At 40.2% G+C, this 21,808-nt stretch overlaps 1 protein-coding gene across 1 annotated transcript; it reads left to right on the top strand.

Moving 5' to 3' along the window:
- The first annotated feature begins 3,531 nt into the window (after positions 1-3,531).
- Positions 3,532-21,676, top strand: LOC125436692 (E3 ubiquitin-protein ligase UHRF2-like). The gene is made up of 11 exons (XM_048503911.1): positions 3,532-3,744; positions 4,615-4,738; positions 5,616-5,723; positions 6,297-6,401; positions 12,664-12,770; positions 14,057-14,219; positions 15,607-15,744; positions 17,875-17,998; positions 18,372-18,535; positions 19,768-19,866; positions 20,607-21,676. Exons 1-11 carry the CDS (start codon positions 3,656-3,658, stop codon positions 20,751-20,753), a joined length of 1,368 nt encoding a protein of 455 aa, XP_048359868.1. The 5' UTR covers positions 3,532-3,655; the 3' UTR covers positions 20,754-21,676.
- Positions 21,677-21,808: the final 132 nt, after the last annotated feature.

Raw genomic sequence — 21,808 nt, 5'->3', positions numbered from 1 at the left:
GCAATCGAGCAAACTGTGGGTGTGGCTAGGGCCACTGCCTGCTTGACGCTTTTGTCCTCTTGCAACCAAGTAAAAGTTTTCTCAGTGTGATCTCCATATGACTGTTGGCTAACAATTTTTATGGTATGTACCTGTTGCTCAGACCTGGCTAAAATGAACAACACTGGGGGCAGATCAATAATTTTTGAAAAATGAGGGCTGCAAAGCTTTTTGTTTTGAATAGCCTGCACTTGAGGATTGAGAGGTAAATTGCATACGTTAAATTCCTTCAAGCAACTCTATGGCAACTCTATGAATCAATGTCATTAACAGCCTTGCTCAGGTCTTGCTGTGTCTCTAGGCCAGGGGTAGGGAACCTGCGGCTCTCTAGATGTTCAGGAACTACAATTCCCATCAGCCTCTGTCAGCATGGCCAATTGGCCATGCTGGTAGGGGCTGATGGGAATTGTAGTTCCTGAACATCTGAGAGAGCCGCAGGTTCCCTAGCACCCCCGGGCTAGCAGCACCAAAATGTTCACGCATCATCAGGGAGAGACTGTCCTATATGCTACCCCCCCCCAAGCTCTTGGTGCAGGAGTGTTTGGTTCAGGGAGTCCAAAAGTTAAGTGGACTCCCAAAAGGGGTGCCTCTATCATCCCCCATTTCAGTTTCAATGGGAACTAATAGAAGATGGGGGCTACAGTTTTGAGGGGTCCACTGATAACTTTGGCCCCTGAATTAAATCCTCGCATTCCAAACGAGGAGGGAGGCCATCATTAGGGCAGTCTCCCCGATGAGAGCCCCTGGATTTTGAAGACTGTGCCTCTCAGAAATGGTTCTGCCCCACTCCACCCCCCCAGCCACTGCAACCCCCCATTGACAGCAATGCAGAAAACTCCAATGCAGAACAAAAGATTCTTGGGCAAATTTCGGGATGTTCTTGCAGGGATGGGCATTTTTGGATGTAATATCAGCACCAAAATTTTAGGGTATCATCTGGAGACTGTCATGATGGCACCCTCAAGGTTTGGTGCAGATTGGTTCAGTGGGGTCCCAAAGGTTATGGACCCTCGAAAGGGCAGTGCACCCATCTCCTTAGCAAAGGGCCAATGGGAGTAGAGGCACCCCTTGAGGTGGGTCCTATAACTTTGGGACCTCCCCTAAACCAAACTGCACTAAACTTGGGGTCCCCACAGTGACAGTTTCCAAGATGATACCCTGACACTTTTGGTGCAGATACTATCCAAAAAATGCGCCCTCTTCTGTGGTAGGAACACATCCCAGAAATCTCCTTGCCCAAGAATCTTCTTGTTCTGCATTGAGTTTCTGGGCATTGATGTCAAATGGGGGCTGTGCAGGCTGGGGGGCACATTTCTGAAGGCACAGTCTCAAAACTTTCATGGTCTCATCAGTGAGACTGCCCTGGGATGATTCCCCCCCCAGGTTTGGTGCTGTTTGGTTCAGTGGGGGCTACAAAGTTATGGGACCCTCAAAACTGTAGGCCCCCATCTCCTATTAGGGCTCCCATTAAAAGCCTTCCCTATTGGGCATAGACAACAGTACAACAATAATAAAAACAGATTAAAATGTGTAGGGTCGGAAGGAAATTCAGAATAGTATGCTTTTAGTAATTTCCAGGAGAAAAGTCATGCCACTATCATACAGAGAGAGAAGGATCAGGATTGTCTCAAACAAGTGCAGTGTGTAATTCTGTTAATTAAAACGTGGGAGTATTCCTTGGTAAATGGGGTAAAGGAGTAAGATCTCACATACTTGGATCTGATTTCCTTTGAATCTGAGACAGTGTAGTAATCTGGTGGGCCAGAGATTCAACTGAGCTTCATCATTACATGGGGCACAATCTTTTAGCCTTTTCTTGCTTGTTAAATCTGCCATGTAACAAGGCAGAGGGCATAACTTTAAACCTGGCGAGCATTATGGCTCTCCTTTGAGCAGGGTTTATTAAGCAATACAGGTAGTGTGCCAAGTGGCCCCGTTCAAATGAGAGAGAAAAATACAGGGGGGAGCATGTTTTCTTGACTGCGGTGATTAGGGTAGAGAACTCTCTATCCAATAGTTGACCTTTTAGTACTCCAACTCAGGTTTTGCCCAGGGCTACAGTTTGCCTCGTTACATCCCTGGTATGAATACCTTTACAGTACTCTTCCACTTCTGTTTATCTGTTCCATGGAATTCACTACTTCTCTTTGCTGATTTGTTTCCACTGTATTGTTTTTGTGTTTTCAAAGCTTTCTAAAAATATATGGGTTAAAACATTATAGTTGATACTTAGATTATAGTTTTAGTATATTTACAGTGCCATTCTAAGCAGACTTATGCCTTTTTAAGTCCACTGAAGACAGTTCAGTTACAAGTGTTTTGCTCTGCTTAATGTACTATTAGAATGGAAAATTCCAAGATGTGTCACATATCAATACTGTACATTACCCTTTTTTTCTTTCTTTCTTTCTTTCTTTCTTTCTTTCTTTCTTTCTTTCTTTCTTTCTTTCTTTCTTTCTTTCTTTCTTTCTTTCTTTCTGTCTGTCTGTCTGTCTGTCTGTCTGTCTGTCTGTCTGTCTGTCTGTCTGTCTGTCTGTCTGTCTGTCTGTCTGTCTGTCTTTCTTTCTTTCTTTCTTTCTTTCTTTCTTTCTTTCTTTCTTTCTTTCTTTCTTTCGGAATGTAATCTATACCAGCCTAGTAGCCCATTTTATTGTTATACTAATGTAATGCTGAGTGTGCTGTTTAATATACAGCAGCACATTTTGGATCGTTTCTATATAATTTGTTTCAAGTTGGAATATGTGCAGCTGCTCACCAGCAGTTGACATTGATGGCAAATTCCATGTAAACCTCAGTGCACTTGTCATTTCTGTTTATTTAAATCTATAATTCACTAATCAAACAGAGTTACAGGCATGATCTGTATTAAAATTAAAAAGGTATTTAAAAATCACACAGCTTACCAAAATTCCAGTCAGACCAGCAGTCAAAAATAAGACAGGCCAGTCTCTCAAGATATCTAAAGATCAGTTTTTCCTCAAAGAGAAAGATTTAAACTACATACAAATGGGCCCAAATCCTGGACCTGGTGCATCTCTAGTGGCAGGGAGTTCAATGCTTCTGGAGCCACGACTGAAAAATAATCTGTTAAGAATTGTAAACAACTTTTTGATTACCTGTAAGATGCTAGAAACAGTGTAGACAGTGTAAATAGTCACCCCATGTCGAGCAGCCTCTTGTAGCACAAATCCTTAGCATTGTCATTGTGCTATACTTACATTTAACGTTTGTTTTGCATTCTGCTGTGAAGCTATGAGTAAACAGATCTGTACTGCATTAAATACATAGGAGGAAAAAAAACCAAATTTGTTTTTAAGCTTTTGGTTTTGTAGTAACTATTCCTAAACAAATTCTTAACATTTTCAGGGTACAGTATATATATTTACATCATTGGGGTAATCTTCCAAATATATATTTTGTGCAACCTGGCTTGAAAGTACCTCTTGATTAGCAAGCCGTGCACAAGAGTGAGTAAGATCTGTCATAAAGAGGAAAGATAATCTCACTTTGCTTTGCAGGAAAGAGTGGCCCTGAATGCAAGCATTGCCGAGCTGATCCAGATAAAGAATGTCGATTTTGTTCATGTTATCTATGTGGAGGGAAACAAGATGCCCACATGCAACTTCTCTGTGACGAGTGTAACATGGCCTACCATATATACTGCCTGAATCCTCCTCTAAGCAAGATACCTGAAGATGAGGACTGGTAAATAATGCAAGACATTTATTTTATTTAAGGTTGCAGAGAATGTGCTTTTGTTCGTTTGTTTACTGAATTATAAGACTTTCGGATTGGTCCTTAAAGTGATGGGCCTGATTGTTTGTTTTTAAAAAAGGAATATTGCTTTAATGGAACATAGTGCCCTTTGGACTACCAAGGAAAAGGATTTTGGGCCTAACTCTACTGAGGCCTAATTAACATAGGTGAAGTTGATATTTCTGAATAGAAAAATGTTGCCCTTGTTTATATCTGCTGCTGAAGTACAGAACAAAGTGAGCTCCTGTGAATAGATTTACCTAGAGGAGAGGACTGCAGTTGTTTAAATGCTGAGCTAAATGCTGGATCTACTTATGAGTAAATCTGCTTGCAAATTGGCGCTTCATCATGTCACATAGCATGTTCATTGTCTTATGCCCTCATTATTCCTGAGCTGGTTGTGAAACTGCAATTCTTTGCCAAGAGAATCAGAATTGCACAGATGAGACAAATTATACAACTTGAAGTAATTGTGCATATATTTCCTCTGCTGGTCATAGGGAGTTGCTAGGTGGAGCTATGCTCTGAAGCCCCTCCTTTGATCACTGGAAATATTTTTATGCAATTCTTGCTTGAAATAGCATAGTACACACAATCCTGATTATTTTTGAAGAAGAGATGTATTTGTTGAAGACGTACAAAAAGTCAGCAGCATGAGAAGAAAGGTGGATGGCAGATAACTTGGAAGAGACACAGAAGAAGAAACCAAAATACAACCATGATGGAGATGAGCAGAGTTGCGGAAATTATTCCAGCCATCTCATCATTGGCTCATGTTTTGTGCAGGAGTAGATAACGTAACAATGTGTTGTTTCTCAGGTATTGTCCTTCCTGTAAAATTGATTCCAATGAAGTTGTAAAAGCTGGGGAAAAGCTCAAGCAGAGTAAAAAGAAAGCAAAGATGCCATCTGCCTGCACAGACAGCCAGCGGGACTGGGGCAAGGTAACCAATAGAAACCAGCTGTACACTGTGTATATTTGTGTTCTCTACTAGCACACATGCTAAAATGCTTTATACATACTGGGAACATGAGCTGTAGGGATATTTAAATATTGTATATGACCAAATAAGTGTACATGTTTGTTTATATATTTAGAACATTTTTATGCCATCTCTCCAGGGAACTTGCCCAAGGCCATACTTTTCCTACCTTGTATCCATCATGTGTCCTCGAATGCGTGTGACAGTGCTTTACCTTGTCCCACTGATGATGCTGTGGGTGGTGCCGTATTATCACTGTTGTCTTTTACTCAAAGGATGTAGGCTATTTATGTCTTTATTTGTAACCTACCTTTCTCACAGGGACTCAAGGTGGATGACATGTAGTGAGTTACTACAGTCAACAAATGGTTACTCTTGAGTAACCAACATGCAGTTGCTGCTTAGTGCCATTTTGTTTCTTGGCTTAGCCATATATTTTGGATTAGCATCTCTTCAGTTATAAAATCCTTTTCAATGACAGTCACTGCCCACCTTATTCAGGATTTCAGTGATCCTCACTTGGTATCCAAGAGGCACTAGAATTTTGATGCAATAATCTAATAAAAAACAGTTTAGTAGTTTACATTTAGTGAAATTCACTGGTCAAATTGCTAGTATATATATATAAAATTCCCTAAGAGTAAAACTCATAAAACACCTTGTTTTGCACCAAGAGAGTAAAGGCTGCTGTCCACATCCCAACCTACTTTATGTGTATCTGCCTGTGTAATGAAATGAGTTCTGAACGTAAACAAGTGATACAAGTTGGTTGTGTGTCTTTTCATTAAACTTTGCAACTGTTACTGATAAAAGTCAATTAGTATCTTCATGTTTGTAGGGTATGGCCTGTGTTGGGCGTACTAAGGAGTGTACTATTGTTCCTTCCAACCATTATGGACCTATTCCTGGAGTTCCTGTTGGAACAACGTGGAAATTCAGAGTGCAGGTACATATGCTTTCTCTAGATTTATAAATTAAGCACACAGATACTTTTTCTTCTAACTTGTATCATTTGCACTAGTGGGCATGTTACTAAACATAGTCCAGTTTTAATTCCAATGCTTAAAATAAAGTGGTGTTTTTAGTGTCATTATGATCTAAAGATTGCAGTTACAGTGGTGGTTGGTTTCCTCTTGGCAGCCCCTTTTCATGGTGCGTTGGAGGCCATGTTTTAATTTCTCACAGGTGCTGGGCCTTTCCTTTGTCTGGTGGCTGACCCATTAACAGACTACTAGGCTTGGACCTTCTGTTTATAGCCCTGTGCTGCGGAGTCCGTTTTGTTGCTTAGGTATTACATTTGAACGAAGATCTACTTGCTACTGTAGGTCCAATTTGGGCTTGTGATTATTTTACTGCAGCTTCTTGGATGTATGACAGAAACCTTGAAACTGCAGATGTAATTTGTAATGAAGGTAGAAAGTTGGCTATCCAAAGTGAAATGGTGAATTCAAATTTAGATCATTGCTGTCATAGCCTGTGAACTCTTTTTTAAACCAGGTTGTTAATTTTTATTGTGAAGGTGAGTGAAGCGGGTGTCCACAGACCACATGTTGGCGGAATTCATGGTCGTAGCAATGATGGAGCTTACTCCCTTGTGCTGGCTGGAGGATTTGAAGATGAAGTAGTAAGTTTTATTTTCAGAATATTTTGTATGTGTAGAGAGTTAACTGCATTGCTTGTATTCACACCGTCAGTGATATATTTCAATTCAAGTATTATTTGCAATAAGAGAAATATTTCAGAATAAGGTGCTATTGTAATAAAGTTTGATCCATGAGGTAGCAGTGGAAGCCTGAATGAAAAGGGAAGAGAACAGCGACTTCCATGAACTGCAGGGAAAATAATCCTTACCTCCTCTGTTGTCCCTTTCTGCCCAGGAGCTAAAAATTATTCCTCTTGTTTCTTCATTCGCCCACACTTTGTACAAACTGCAAGAAAAGTCATAAATGTCTACAGGTCTTCCTTAATTCTCATGAGATTGTTTCTTTTCATGAGTGTTCAGTCATTGCTTTTGGTTGCAAACAAAACTTGAGCCAAGGTCTTTCAAAGAGAATGAATCTTGTAAGGGTGTAAGGGTTTGGGAAGATCTATAAGGCACATACAGATTGTTTCACTGTTATTAAAGGTGTTGGAAAGTGAGAAAGAAGGAGAATTTGCTATTCCAGCTGCTGCACAGGGAGGTGGCAAAGTAGAAGAAACTATTGCTGAGGAGATGGATATGATGGGAGACTGGTGATGAATAGGCAGGATGTTTCATAACCCATTTACTTTCTGAGGAGACCACCTCAGGGAACTTCAGTGTAGAGCGAACTCTACCACTCTTCTTCAAGTAGGGACATTCTGAAATTCATATAAAAATATCTCTGAAGCAGAGAATATCTTACAAATGATTAACAATTTTATTTTTCCTGTATATCCTTAGTAGTGGGAGTTCACTTCTTTTTGTAGTAAAGCATCAGCCATTGACTTCGTCATATCTGAAGACTGAAATAGTCTGTATTGGCTCAGTAGACTGCCACAGTGCTTCAGAGCAGAATACAAAAACTTGTTTTTTTTAAAAAAAATCTTTATAGAAAGGATCACTTTGCTTCAGTATCTGGTACTGAGATTCTCAGCACACTTAGTTGCAGGCCACCCTTTCTGAAATGGACATTTATTTCCCAAGAATTACATATTCAATTTTTATGCATTATTGTGAATATTGCAGTGTTTCATAATGTTAGGATTGAATACTTTCATTCAGTCACAGCAAATTCTGATTTTGCCAAGCTCTGTCTGGTGATAATTCTGAATAAACACTTAGAAATGGAAGAAGTTGACCGGGGTGAACGGAGTGAATGAAACATTTCAGGAGAAAGCTAAGCCAGACCATGCTTTCTGACAGCTAGTTTTCTTCATGGAAGGTTGTGTTTTTTTTTTAATGGAGGAACATTCATCCACACCTGCAGCCTGAAATTGTACAGTACATTTCATTTGATCCATGCCACGTTTGCTGCATGACTGTATGTATTGCTGGAGGAATATATTAATATCCCTAACAAAAAATACTGAATATGGTTTGCAGTGCCATCCTAATCAGAGTTACACCCTTGTAAGCCCATCTACTTCAGTGGAGTTAGCATAGTGTACTCTGCTTTGGATGACAATGTTAGAAACTTCCAGCTGGGTTTTTTAAAAACCTTCAGCATGTCACCATTCTAATATAGTTATTTTTGTGTATTTGTGTATTAATTCTTCACTCTCCCAGTGTCCTCAATGCAGCATACATGAAACCAAATTGCACCTACATTTATAGCATTATGATAAGCCTCCCGATGTTGCTGCCTATTTGGGAAGCACTAGAAATTAGTGTGATGTGTCAGAAGCTAAGGTTGCAGTGCTGTCTCATCTGCGACATTTCGGTGCAGAGGGAGAAGTATTCAATCCTGTGAATCCCCATCTACATTCTGAAATGGTATTGCCCAAGCGCAGATTTACCGCTTCAGTAAGATTGAAGAAGTGAAATCTTGAGATCTAGCATTGTGAACTACTGAGGTAGGTTTTGGAAGACTGTCTCAGACTAATCTCAGCATCTACCACCTGGAAACAGATGTTGGGGAAGTATGTACAATGCATAAATAGAGCTGCAAGCTGTTTCACTAGATGATGAATCAATCTTGTGGGTCTTTTTTCATTTTGTTAGCCCTGCTTGTGTTGTAGATATAAACTGTTTTCCACAGTTGGAGTAATGTTTACTTACCCTGGTCTCCAGCTCTGAACTGTCAGGAGGAATTTTGAAGCATGCTTCAGATGAACAATAAAGCAGTAAGCAATACGTTAAGAGTCATTCAGAAGGAAAATTAATCATCACCCGCAGGAGTACCTGAATATCATCTGTTCACTTCCAGTAGCACTTTCTCAGCTATTGCTGCTGCTATGGGAATTAGCTTCTAAAGACTTTGGTGTCTTTGGTTGGCGAAATCCCATGAGGAGGTACTTGATAGCTCTAAATTCATCTGCAAATGCCAAGCTTGCCATCATTACCAAATCCAGAAATGTGGGCATCAGTCAGTTGCAGAGTCTGTTGCTGGCTTTTAAAAAATAGTCCCGGCATGTATAATAGGATAGTAAATGAAGCATTTACGCAGTATCAGTCACATGGGCTAAGATTAAGGACCTTATTCTGTGTTCACTGACGACTGATGTTTTTTCCTTGCAGTTTTATGTTTCTTGTTTTCTTTCTTATGTATTATGTTTGTCACGTATATTAATTTTAAGAACGCAGTTTGATTTAGAAATTCTCTTCCAGTGCTACAGTTTGTTGTTGGGTTCCGTATACAGCCCTCTAGCATGGCTTGAAGACTATTTTTCACAAAAGCTTGGGAAAATTGCTGTAATGAATTATTACAGAATAACTTGCTGATTAGGAAAGTTGCTGTTGTCCCTACTGTCACCATTTGATCAGAATGCTGTATTTGCCAATAACTGTACATTCCCTCTGGTTGAACTTCTCACTTATTTACTGAGTTTTCCATCCCTACCCTTTGGACCTTCAAACAAACTTTGGAAAACCCACTAGTTTATGTTAAGTATATTTAATCTTCCTGGTTATTCTGTGCAGACACACAGGGGACTGCACTTGTGCAGGCCTGTCACGGAAAGATTTTCAAGCTTTTTGTCTGCTCTGCAGCTCTGAAGAACACTTGTTTCCCTCCCCCTCTTCTTGTGAGGGAAGTTTCCTATCCAAATGGTCAAGTGATGGGCAGGGGAGGAGTGCTATTCCCTTAGTTCTTCTTGCACCTGTCGTGAGGCAGTTTTCATCAAAACTGTACTGTTTTCTCTTCTACCATGGAAATTGGGCTCTGCCCTTTTCCAGCAGTTTTTGCTTTGGCTTTGATGTTTCTTTTCCTCACACCGACTTCAGGCCCAGTGAGGTAGTTTTGTTGTCAGAATTGTGAGTTTTTTCTCTTTTACAATGGACATTGAGAAGGGCTCTGACCTTTTTCAGGAAGTTTTTTTTCCTTCGGCTCTGCTGCTTCTTTATTTCACATCAGGCCTCTGGCCCTGTGAGGTAGTTTTCTTTGTCAAGATTTTGAGGGTTTTTTTACCATGGAATTTGAGAAGGGTTCTGCACTTCTTTCAAAAAGTGCTTGCTTCAGTGTTGCTGATGTTTTTTTCCCCTCACATCAGGCCTAAGGCCCCGTGGGGTAGTTTCGTTCACAATTTTCAAGAGATGTGTGATTTGTACTGTTACTGTACTGTTAGTCATGTGAATTGCCCCTTTTGGTTCCATCTTCATTTTCTTTGAAAACTCCTGTGCCTCTCCCCTAACTTAGGGACGGGCAGAATAGGACCTGTAGGCAGAATAAAACTGCCCCGTCTTCCTTCAGCCCCATGCCAAATTCTTACCCCTTACCACACAGGGGAGAAGTCAGGGATGTCTTTTCCCAGGAATCAACCCAGTGGAAGGACTTCTGCATCCTGACTACATGTTGGGTCCTTTTTTAATAGACTGTCTCAACTTGTGCCATTTTGGGAAGCCATTACTGATGACAGTGGGGTTTATTTGAAGATGGTAAAGTTGGGCTACCATTTGGAACTGTCTTCGTTGTCAGTTTTTTCTCTGAGTTCCAGTATGCTGCCTGTCACCCATTTTTGCTGCTGTTGCAGAGATTCAGTCCTTGCGCTCTTAAGGGGGCGATCAGAGAAGCCCCTGCTATCCAAAGGGCATCAGGATTATTCCCCTTCTTTCTTTCCAGAATAATTAGAAGTCTGGTGAAAGGTGCCCCATTCTGAGTTTGTATTTTCCCAAGTCCTGCATGTTTTTCCTGACAGACGTTCCACTGCTGGTAGCCCCTTACTCAGACTTTGCTGTGGGTGTCTTCACAGATGCATATTTTCATATCTCAGTCCAGCTGCAGGTGCAATGTCCATTGTAAAAGAGAAAAAAACTGAGCCCTCTGGGGGTAGGGCGGTTTATCAAATAGAATGAATGAATGAATGAATGAATGAATGAATGAATGAATGAATAAATGAATGAATGAATGAATGAATGAATGAATAAATAAATAAATAAATAAATAAATAAATAAATAAATAAATAAATAGGCGTAGTGACTGTATGGAAAAGAGAGGCAAACCAGCAGTCTCTATGATCTCTGCATGTTTGGTTGGATACAGATCATCATGCTAATTATCAAAAATGGAGGAAACACTCTTTGGCTTTTCTGAAAGTATTCTGTTCCTCAGCTAACAGTGTGATCTTAGACAGAGCATTACATGCTTGTAAGTTCATTGAACTCTGAGCTTAGAAGGGTTAGAATTTCACTGTATGTTTCTAATTCATCTCTAGAGAACAATTTTGCTTTCATGATATTTTTATTAGGAGGTGATGAATAGGGCCAAGAAGACTGTTTATGGTGTGGCTGTAAAATCAATTAATGTAATAGCAGTTAATGCTTCCATAAATTGCTTATAAAGTGTTAGAAATCAATCATCGAGTTACACTTGTCATACAGGTCAGCAGGTTACTTTGTTACACTAATTTGTTTACTTCTGCCCATAAAAGATGAAATTGTATTTGTTGATGTGTTAGCATTTTTAAATCAAATTTTTATTTGCAATTTTTTTAGTCTAATATTTTTGATAGCTAAGAAAAATATTAAGTGATGTCTCGTGAGCCCCTTCCCCTTTCTTGATTTATATTACAAAGAAAGGCCCTTTCCTCATAGGCCAAAAACAGCGCCCTAGGGACGGCAAAAACGCCATCCCCAGGGAGCTGTTCACATAGGAGGTGCTGCTGCATTGCAGCAGCGCCGTCCTTGCTCCTCCCAGCGGCACAAAGACGCCATTTTCAACCACGCTCCACGAGCGAAGTTGTTGAAAAGGAGCGTCTTCCTGTCGGTGCGGTGTGAACCACACCGCAGGGAAGCCGCTCCTTTCCTCGTTGCTCCTACTCACTTGCCACTCCAGCATCGTTCTGGAGGACTGCAGGGACCTGCCCACACTGTCCTCCAACCTCCAGGGGTCGGAGGGCAGCGTGGGCGGGTCCCTGCAGCCCTCCAGAGCGACGCTGGAGAGACAGGTGAGTGGGAGAGGGCGACCAAGAGGCGGCTCTGTGCGGAGCCACCTCTCCGGCTAGGGAGGAAACTGGGAGGGAGCATAAATTATGGTGGTGGAGAAGTGCTGCCGCCGCAGTGCAGAAAGGGTCAAAATCGGGTCTGTGACTTGTAACAACCAATTTTTTGGTGGAGTGTTGTGGCAATCCAGGTTTATTTCTGTCCATTTGTGTTACCAATTATTATTGTATCAGGGTTTTTTTAAGTACCTAATTTTAGTATATGCCATTAGTGTATGTTCAATTGTTACTGGGAGTCTTTGGGAGTTCACAGTTCATTTTTTAAATGGTTGAAACCAAATTCATGAAGCCCAGTTACGGTGGTTCTCATACTTCTGCAAAATGCTCTAATCATACATTTCCCTCATCTTTTAAATATTTGGAAGTTGCAATTCTGAGAGAGGCTGGTATCTCTTTTGAGAGGGAGATGTTGTGCAGGGGAATTCAAAATGTATTTGATTAGCACAGTGCTAGCGGATGTTTATTCCATTCTGTTGATTCTTGTGATGAGAAGATGATATAAGATGTTGCATGTTCTATACTATGAGTGTCTCATGAAAGCTGAATTAATCCTTTTAGAATTACAGTATTCTGTATAAAATGTGTACCTTATGCCAGGAAAGCAACCTATTCTTCTATGTTCAACCTTCATTAGAGACAGATTCTCCTCCTAGTTCATAGCAGACTTGGTGGAGACTTATTTTGATTATATTCAGAGCTATGAAATTTGTCATTTTTAAGCTGTTACATTCATTTGAAAGTTTAATCACTGACTGATCTTTTCATATAGGACCGAGGAGATGAATTCACTTATACTGGAAGTGGTGGGAGAGATCTTTCTGGCAATAAAAGGATTGGAGAACATTCATTTGATCAAACTTTAACACATATGAACAGGTAGGTATTATCTAAAGGAGAAATTCACTTGAGCTAAGGTTATTTGAAAACATGGGACATGATCCATCTTCTCCCTTATTCACTGTTTGCAAATTCTCATAGGACATAATAGAGCCCATTTATTCCAGTCCTCAGCCAGGCACAGTGTTCTATTTCTGTTTTGCAGTTCTTACCAAAGTATTTCAGGCTAGAATTTTGAATTAGTAATGTCTGTCTCAGCTGCTGTGAACATTTAGAGCTAAAATATTTGTAATGTTTCCTTCACTTAAAGAGGCATAGTCTTCAAAAATCATTAGAAAATTAACAGTGAGTCTTGGATCCAAACTGTGTTTTTCTGCTCAATTCTGCCATTTATCTTGCTGGAGACCCTCATTTTGCACCTGTGCAGCCACACAGACTGGCCCGATGATCTACTAGCTGCTAGGGGCAGAATTACTGGGGCATGAGAGTCTGAAGTAGGAGGAGGGAAAGCTCTCAACAATTATCACTTCTGAATTTGCTATACAGGATCGGATCCAAGCCAGTATTTTAATGAGTGACTTTGAAGTTGATCATAAAAGTCAAATTGAAAATGCTGAACACAGCAACATAACTACAAATGTTGTTAATCACCATGCTAAGAATTATTAGGAAATAGATTGATGATAATAGAGCCAGTATTGTAAAACCCATATACTGATGTTTGGTGCTTGTTCATCTGTAATATAGTCTATTGTTGACCTGGAAAAGATGCAAAAATGAACAACCAAAATGATCAAACCATCAGATTATGTTCTCTGAGGAAATGAAAAAAATGTTCAGAAAATGCAAAACTAAGAAAAACTTAGACAGGGTGAGGGGCACAAAAAACTGTATAGAAGCTTATAGGATTGTGCATACTGTGAAAGAACTGGAGTGGGCTTTCTCTCTCACAATATATGATATTAGAACTTAGGACTGCCCAATGAGATTGATGAGCAGTAAGCTTAGAACAAAGAAAACAAAGGACTTTGTGATATCACACATATTTAACTTGTGGGCCCCACTGCTACCTTACAGTGGCTTTAAAGGATGATGTTGGTTAGCAGCCGGCTACAAGCCATGATGCTAACAAAGCATCAAAGCATGTTTAGTGGCAGTGTATGTCTGAATAGCAGTTACTGAGAGCCTCAGTACAGGTCTTGGGCCTCTGAGACTTGCTTGTATGCGTTCTTGGAGTATCTATTGACCACTGTAGATTTTTGGACTAGATGGACCATTAGGAAGCATTATATCATATGAAGACCTCTAAATGCTTTTTTCCCCAGGGCACTGGCCCTTAATTGTGATGCCCCATTGGATGATAAAAATGGAGCAGAGTCTAAAAACTGGAGAGCTGGTAAACCAGTTCGAGTGGTTCGCAGCTCAAAAGGGCGAAGAATCAGCAAATATGCTCCAGAAGAAGGCAATAGATATGATGGCATTTATAAGGTGTATATTTTTCTTCTTTCTCTTCATGAAAAAATGAAAATAATAGCATTTTTTTCTTTTTAAAAAAATTGTGAATTTTCTCATTGTTCAACGTTTCTTTAGGGTACTTGGTAATCTTTTCTCATATTCTAAGGTAGCATCATTTTATCGTGTTTCCCAGTAAATCAAATTGTACGTATTCTGCTTTCAGATAAATAGACCACCAGATTCTTTACTTGCCATAGCAGTTTATTTGTTTGATTACCGGTAATCAGTCTATTCTCTTTCTGTCCAAAGGCTTCTAAACATCCCATTATAATATTAGAACAATACTATAGCCAATAAAACATTATCAAATTAATTGAAAACCCAGGCAGATAGGAAAGTCTGGCAAAGACTTTGTACCAGCAGTACTCTGTTCGGGAGAGTATTATACCATCTGGTTGCCACCACAGAGAAGGCTCTGTCTCCCATGGCCACTAATCTTACATTGGAAAACAGACACAAATAGAGCAGGTCTCCCAAAGTCCCCAATTAGATCAACAGCAAAGGGAAAGTTGAACAAGACAGGTATAATGTCAGCCAACGAGATTTAGCATTGGGAAAGTGGATGCTGATCTCCATTGTGTTTTGAACTGTGTCTTCAGTTTATTAGCCCACCACTGCACTCAGAAACTTGTTCGGATCCACCATCTCACCTGATACTTTACAGAAAGAGCAGTAGAGCTGAACCTTATAAGGGACAGAGTATAATACTGTAGTGGCACAAACTTATTGAGCCTGAACAACTGTATTCTAGCACAGCATTTTGGTACAAGTCAGATAAATAGACTCACTGGGGTGTTGTGTTCCTAATATCCATCTAGCTAAGGGTACTATATTTGATGGTATTGAAAGCAGTCCAGAAAAGCAAAAGAGTCACATTTCCCCCTGCCCCTTGATGGATGAAGATAATTTATTGTGGCCTGAAGCCACATTGAAAAAGTTCAAGTAATCCAAGAAAGCCTAGAAATATCCAGCTGTGACTCAAACATCTTGTTCAAAAAGTAGCATTTGTTATTGGATAACAGTTAATTAGTAATACTTGTGTGAGTTCAAAGGAGACATCTTTAATAGGGGCTTCTCAACTACAACCAGAACCATTCCAATCCTCTTAAATTTATCACTTATCTTGCCCTTGGATGCAGCTGAAGAATTCCTCAAACTAGATTCCTCAAACCAGCTAAGAATGTTTTAGAATTTAAAAGGTACACATTACTTACATCTTGAATTTTAAAGGTACAGATTACTTACATCAGTTTATAATTTAAAAATAAATGTGTAGAGTGTTTTAATCAGATATAGGTTTATAGGAACTTTCAGACCACAGACTGCTAATGGAACTTCTAATGGAACTTCTCTAATATAGGTGGTGAAATATTGGCCAGAAATTGGAAAGTGTGGATTCTTAGTTTGGCGCTATCTTTTGAGAAGGGATGATGCTGAACCTGCACCTTGGACTTCAGAAGGAACTGAACGGTCAAAGAAACTGGGCCTGAGTTTACAGGTTAGAACTTGCCAGAATTATATTGAGGAAAAAAATCAATTAAATGTGATACTGACCTCTTTGCCCTGAGAACCCGGTTGGATGTCAAGCCCCTCTGCCTAGGTGACCGACTTATTTGTGCCTGCCTGCAAAGACTTATGGATGCAGAGGATTTCCAAAATGCTCTGCAGGATGTGATGCCTATCAGCGATTCCCTCAATGAGCTGTAAGGATCGGAATGTCCGACACTCCAAAACCATCAGATGATCACTCCCCAGTGCCCTCTTCACTCCTGTGTCAACAAGGCCCCTTGGTGAACTGTGGGGCTGCAATTGATGAAGCGGGAAATGAGAGGGTTAGAGCGAGTTTGGCAGAGAACTTGTGATGAGGTTACTGGAGCATCTTATAGGACATTTATGAAGGTCTATGAGATGGCAGTCAAGAAAGCAAAGGAGGAGTTCTTTGCATCCTCGATTGTGTCCACTAGCTCATGCCCAACACAATTATTTGAAGTAATTCAGTCTTTAACATCCCTACCTGTGGGATCCAAAAGTACTGACATGACTGTTAGCTGTGAGGCTTTTTCGCGGGTAAAGGCTTCTTGCATTTCCATGACCTTCTGCCAACTGTTGGTAATAGTAAAAGAACTGGAGCCCCCTTGGCCATCTTCTGGTCCACCTTTGGACCATTTTAGTCTGCTGTGAGACCAACCTCCTGTCCTCTTGATTCGTGCCCTTCATGGCTCATGAAGGCCTGCCAGGAGGTGGTATGATGCCCTATGTTGGATATCATCAATCACATCCTTGAGCAAGGAGTGTTCCAAGGGAGGTTGAAAGAGGCAGTGGTACACCCCCTCTTGAAAAAAGCATCTCTGGATCCTGCTGATGTGGCCAACTACTGGCCAGTTTCAAATCTGTCATTCCTGGCTAAGGTAGTTGAGAGAGCAGTGGCAGAACACCTGTGGGCATTTCTGGATGACTCATTGAGCTTTCCAGTTCAGCTTCCATCCTGGCTATGGGATGGAAATTGGGCGAGTTGCCATCCTAGATAATCTTTGACTACAACTATTAGACCTCATCAAAGCTTTTGACATGGTCATTATATTTTGGCCCACTACCATGCTGATTAGAGGAACAGCCTTAAAATGGCTTACCTCATTTCTGCAGGATCAAGGAGAGCGGGGGGGGGGGGGGGGGGGGGGGATGATTTCCCAATGATAGCCGCTTGTTTGTGGAGTGCTGCAAGGGGCTATCCTTTTCCCCATGTTATTTAACATCTACATTCAGCTAGTTTTGAGCTATGCTGATGACACCCAGCTTTTTCTGTTGACGGAAGGCCAGCCGGCCACCTTCCAGTGTGTTGAAGCCATCTCGAGAGTTGAGTATAGCATCTGTAGTAGCCAGCCTTCCTTACCCATATTTACATCTGGTGCTAGATTATTACCATTTGCACCCCCTTAGTTTTCCTTTTCTCACTTTGTGAAATTAACAACAGAATGTGGAGAAAGAGTATTATGAGGCTTGGGAGATTTTAATTGGCAGTCACCTGTATTGGTTTTAAATAGTATCTATTTGTGCTAGATTTGTATTTATTGTAGTATTTTGCTTGTGATTTTATTGTATTATTTTAACCTATACTTGTAAGTTGCTCTGAGCCCGATTTCTGTCAGGAATTGGGCGGGGTGTAAATGTAATAAATAAATAAATTCTAACATCTACAGTAATTTAGAATGAATTACAGTTTCTTCTTTAACCTTCACTCATTAACCTTGAAAATTTTTAGAATCCAAAATAGATTCTTGTTAATTACATCAGGTAGTGATGGATGAAGTGGGTGAACTGCTGCTCATTTCTTTCCAAATAGATAAACAGCCCTCAGTTCCATAAATAATTCTGTAGGCTATAGAGCTGGCTGGAATTCCCAGGTCTTCAGGTCTTCTCACTGTTTCAGAGTAGTAAACACAGAAGAACAATATGTAGCTGTGTCTTAGTTGAGTCAGTTGTATGGATGAATGCTTTTTAGCTCTCCTTTCACAGGGATGAATGTCTTTTTCTATATGATAGTTTTTAAAAAAATATTTCAAGGCAATCTTGATTTTAATGCTAATTTTGTTTAGAATATTTCTAAAACATGATCCTTTTTTGCTTCTAGTATCCAGAAGGCTATTTGGAAGCCATGGCTAGTAAAGAAAAGAAGGATAAAGTAAAAAAACAAATTGTCAAACCGGAGCCAACAGAACAGAGCAATGGAAATCAAAAAAGGCCAGTCGATGATGGTATGGCTGCTCAAGTATTTTGGTGTTGAATAGACAGTAGAAGTGTATAAAGTGTATAAGATAATGCTAGGATGGTAGAGGCAGTTTGAAACAGGAATATGAAACTGGGGAGAAATATAAACACATTTGCCTTAACTAAAACTTAAGTGAGAATAGCAGTCTCTTGCAGAATCATGTGAATATTTTACAGTCAAAAACTCTTCTGCTGTACCTTTTTTAAAACTGGATTTCACAGTTGTCTAGCTATGCAGAAATAAGGTGAGTGGGAATCTCTCATCACTAGTTGTACCAGTAACCTTGTCGTGGTGGAGTATCCAAATACTCTTACCCTGAGAGCCCTTTGCAAGGCACTACCTGGGATAATATTTTTCAGAAGCTGTAGAAGAACCTCCAAAAACAGCCAAAGCCAGGCGGATGGGAGACGGAGGAAAAGGTGAAGCGTTCCAGTTGACTCAACAGCAGCAGTGGTTGATTCAGGAAGACTCTCCAAACCAGAAGCTGTGGGATGAAGTACTTGCTTCTCTTAAGGAAGGACCAGTATGTTTCTGGAGTAATTTACATATTCTGCATTTTTAATCTTTCTTACAACAGCTGTAGGAGATTCACATGTAAAACATTTATTGACATACAACAGGAGGCATAAACTTTGTTCAGATATACCACAAAACATGGTTTATTTTTAACCGTGGTTCATTTGTGAAACCAAAAATGGGCCTGCCAATAGTGATTGAAACCTGACTTGTCTTTCAAATTCTTGGTTTCATTTGTGGGGTTCTTTCTTCTACCTCCTGTCCAGATACCCAGCAGGTCTCTTAGGCTGCTACATGAAGCACGACTCAGAGCAAAACCTTATTGTGGTATCATCTCACTTACTGTTAGCCACTGGCAATGCAAGAGCAAGGAAGCCATATTCATGAATCCTCAGCCACTTTTGGAATGGCAAGCACCCACACAGCCATGTCCTCCTTTGCAAAAACTACCAAAGATCTTTGCTAAGGTTTCACATAAGCCCTTTCCTCACAGAAAACAAAAACAGCCAGAAATAAAACATATATTCTGTGTCTTTCCTGCATATGTCAGTTTCACCAATCACTCTCCCAAGTCTACGATTCCAGTCGTGCAAGGTGCTTGCAGTGCATACTGTATGTGCACCGGCAGGTTGTTGTCTTCTAGCAAAGACTACCTGCTTACCACATATCTAGAGTGTTTGTATGCTGAGTCCCAAACCTCACCAAAGCCCCTTGGAAGGGGTGAATGTCTTTATAAACTTTACAAAACAGTGAGAGCAAATAACAGGAACAACAGTAATTGCCAGCTTGGATATAAAATGGAGGATCTTCTCTCTAAGGAAAGGGCTGAGGAACTGCATGTGGAAAAATAGCTCTGTCAGTCCTCCCTACCTCCAGCTCTCCTCCCTCTCAAGTCCATTGCCTTAGTGAATATAAATAAGTTGCTTTTACAGAGCACTTCATTAGTACAGTTCAGACACTGAAGAAAGGCATGGATAGATCCATTGGTGTAGCCTTCCACAGCCATAGGAATTCATGGAAGGAGCATAGCTGCTCCTTAAGAAGGTAGAGATGGAGAGAGGAGTCTGTTGCCTGGCAGACTTAGAGCTAAGATTTCAAGCATGGAGAGGTAATCTGCTTCCTACTGTGAAAGTGACCTTTGTTTTTTTAAAAAATAAACTAATTGCTGCTATTTTGATATTTCTGGAGGTGCCCACTCTAGCATTTCATGGTCTGAATTATTTTTTATTTCTCTACTAGAATTTTTTGAAGAAACTGGAACAATCTTTTATGTGTGTCTGCTGCCAGGAGTTGGTTTACCAGCCAGTGACCACAGAGTGCCTCCACAATGTCTGTAAAGTAAGTACTCTAGCATCTGATCCTTCTGAAGGATTTGGGAAATTACTGTGCAGTCCAGAACTGAGTCACTCCAGTCTAAGCCCACTGAAGTCAATGGGTTTAGAAGACTGGAGTAACTATGTACTGGATTGTATTGATAGTCTTACAATCCTAGATTCATACTGTCTGTTCCATGGGAAGTAACTTGACCGACCATTCCAACTCAAGGTGGAAAAAAAATCCCCATGCTGTGTTCATAGTGGGATCTATATTAATCATTAACCATTTCATTGTTTTCATTTCATGAAAATAGTAAACCTATAGGACACAATATTACTGTAGAGCTCCTGAAAGAGAGACGTTCTTGAATTTTGAACTTTGAATTTTTGCATTTGATTTTAAATCTGTATTAACCGCTGTTTTTAAAAAGGGATTAGTAATTTATTTGTATTGAAGTTTTAATCAATCAATCAATCCATCAATAGGATTGTAGACAGCTATTAAAAAGAGATATTTTCTTGTGATTTAATTTCAACATATGGAGTTGCCGTGTGTTGAATCGGAAGATTGATCCAGTGTCACTCACTCAGAATGGTAGCAATTCTCCAGGGCCTCTGGTGGAAGTCTTTCATGTCACTTACTACTGGGTCCTTTTAGCTGGAGATGCCAGGGATTGAACCTGGGGCTAATGTATGTCAAGCAGATTCTCATAGAGACCTAGCCCCTTCACAAACCTGTGTCTTATCATTCTGTGCCCTCAGAGCTGTTTACAGCGCTCTTTCAGAGCTGAAGTCTTCACCTGCCCTGCTTGTCGACATGACCTTGGAAAGAGCTACATCATGGTTCCCAACAAGATCCTGCAGACGCTACTTGACCAGTTCTTCCCTGGTTACAGCAAAGGGCGATGATACATGATTGGTCCCCCATTCTTCTCCTAATGACTTATAGACTGTAAAAAGAGAAGAAACCAGGAAAGCTCGTGGACCAGAAGGGGAGGGAAATTCACTTTAAGGCCACCTTGTGAAACAGCTAATCCAGTTCTCTTTCCCATTTAGCAATCTTTTGGTGTAGCAAGAACTTTGACTTCTCAGCTGTCTTTGAAACACTGAAGGTAGTTTTGGACAGATGACAACTAGTTTGTACACAGGAAAAATAGGGGCTTCAGCTCTGACTGGCTACAGTAGCTGAAGCTTCAAATTATGATTTCAATTTTTGTAACTACCTCAGATGGAGGAAAACAATTTGTGGGGAATTTTAAGAGCATGTTGAATGAAGTTTCGCTACACACCACCTCCTGAACAATTAGTTTTGCCTCGTCCCTGCAGTTTGATTTTTACCAACGGAATACGGCACTTAATCCGGCTTTGATTACAGAACATCAACTTCTGTGGTGTGCATAATCTTTGTTTGTGTTTCTTCCCGTTATGCTGTATTTCTTTCTTTCTTTTGCAAGAACAGGCTTTTAGTCTATTTTGGTGAGCGTCCTTGTGCTCTCGTATCTTATGCAAGTTGACTACTAATGACTGAGAACAATATGAATGCATCGTTGCTGTTAATGTAAAGTGATTTGTGTTTTTTGCACTTAAGAGAGGTATTCCAGACACTCGATTTGTGTAAAAACTATTTCATATGAACCAAGCCACTTTTTGTATTCGGTAATACTGTATGCTTTTAGTAGGTCTTGTATCAGTGGCAATACATCTTAACACGGCATTGAGAGCAGTGCTAGCTTGGAGAGGGCTCAAATGGCTTCATATTGTGATCTGAAATTTTATATACAGTATATTCTTCCTCCCCATATACCTTATTAAATATTTTATGATTCTGAAAACCTTGTTAATTGCTTGTATTTTGCAGCATGAAACAGAGGGTGTGTGTTTTTTTCTAAAGGAGGGCATTTTGTAATAATTTGTGAAAATCACTTTGAAAATTTTGATAATCTGAGCCAATGTGCTTGATAAGG

The sequence above is a fragment of the Sphaerodactylus townsendi genome, linkage group LG07 (genome assembly GCF_021028975.2).
Source record: "Sphaerodactylus townsendi isolate TG3544 linkage group LG07, MPM_Stown_v2.3, whole genome shotgun sequence".
Lineage (NCBI taxonomy): Eukaryota > Metazoa > Chordata > Lepidosauria > Squamata > Sphaerodactylidae > Sphaerodactylus > Sphaerodactylus townsendi.
Note: the sequence above shows the minus strand (reverse complement) of the source record. Positions and strands in the feature narration are given on the sequence as shown.

What these genes read in the sequence shown, in the direction of transcription:
- LOC125436692 (XM_048503911.1), top strand. Translation starts at nt 3,656, where the DNA reads ATGCAACTTCTCTGTGACGAGTGTAACATGGCCTACCATATATACTGC. An exon ending in ATACCTGAAGATGAGGACTG is followed by an intron (nt 3,745 to 4,614) that starts GTAAATAATGCA and finishes GTTGTTTCTCAG; the next exon opens with GTATTGTCCTTCCTGTAAAA. An exon ending in ACTTTAACACATATGAACAG is followed by an intron (nt 12,771 to 14,056) that starts GTAGGTATTATC and finishes TTTTTTCCCCAG; the next exon opens with GGCACTGGCCCTTAATTGTG.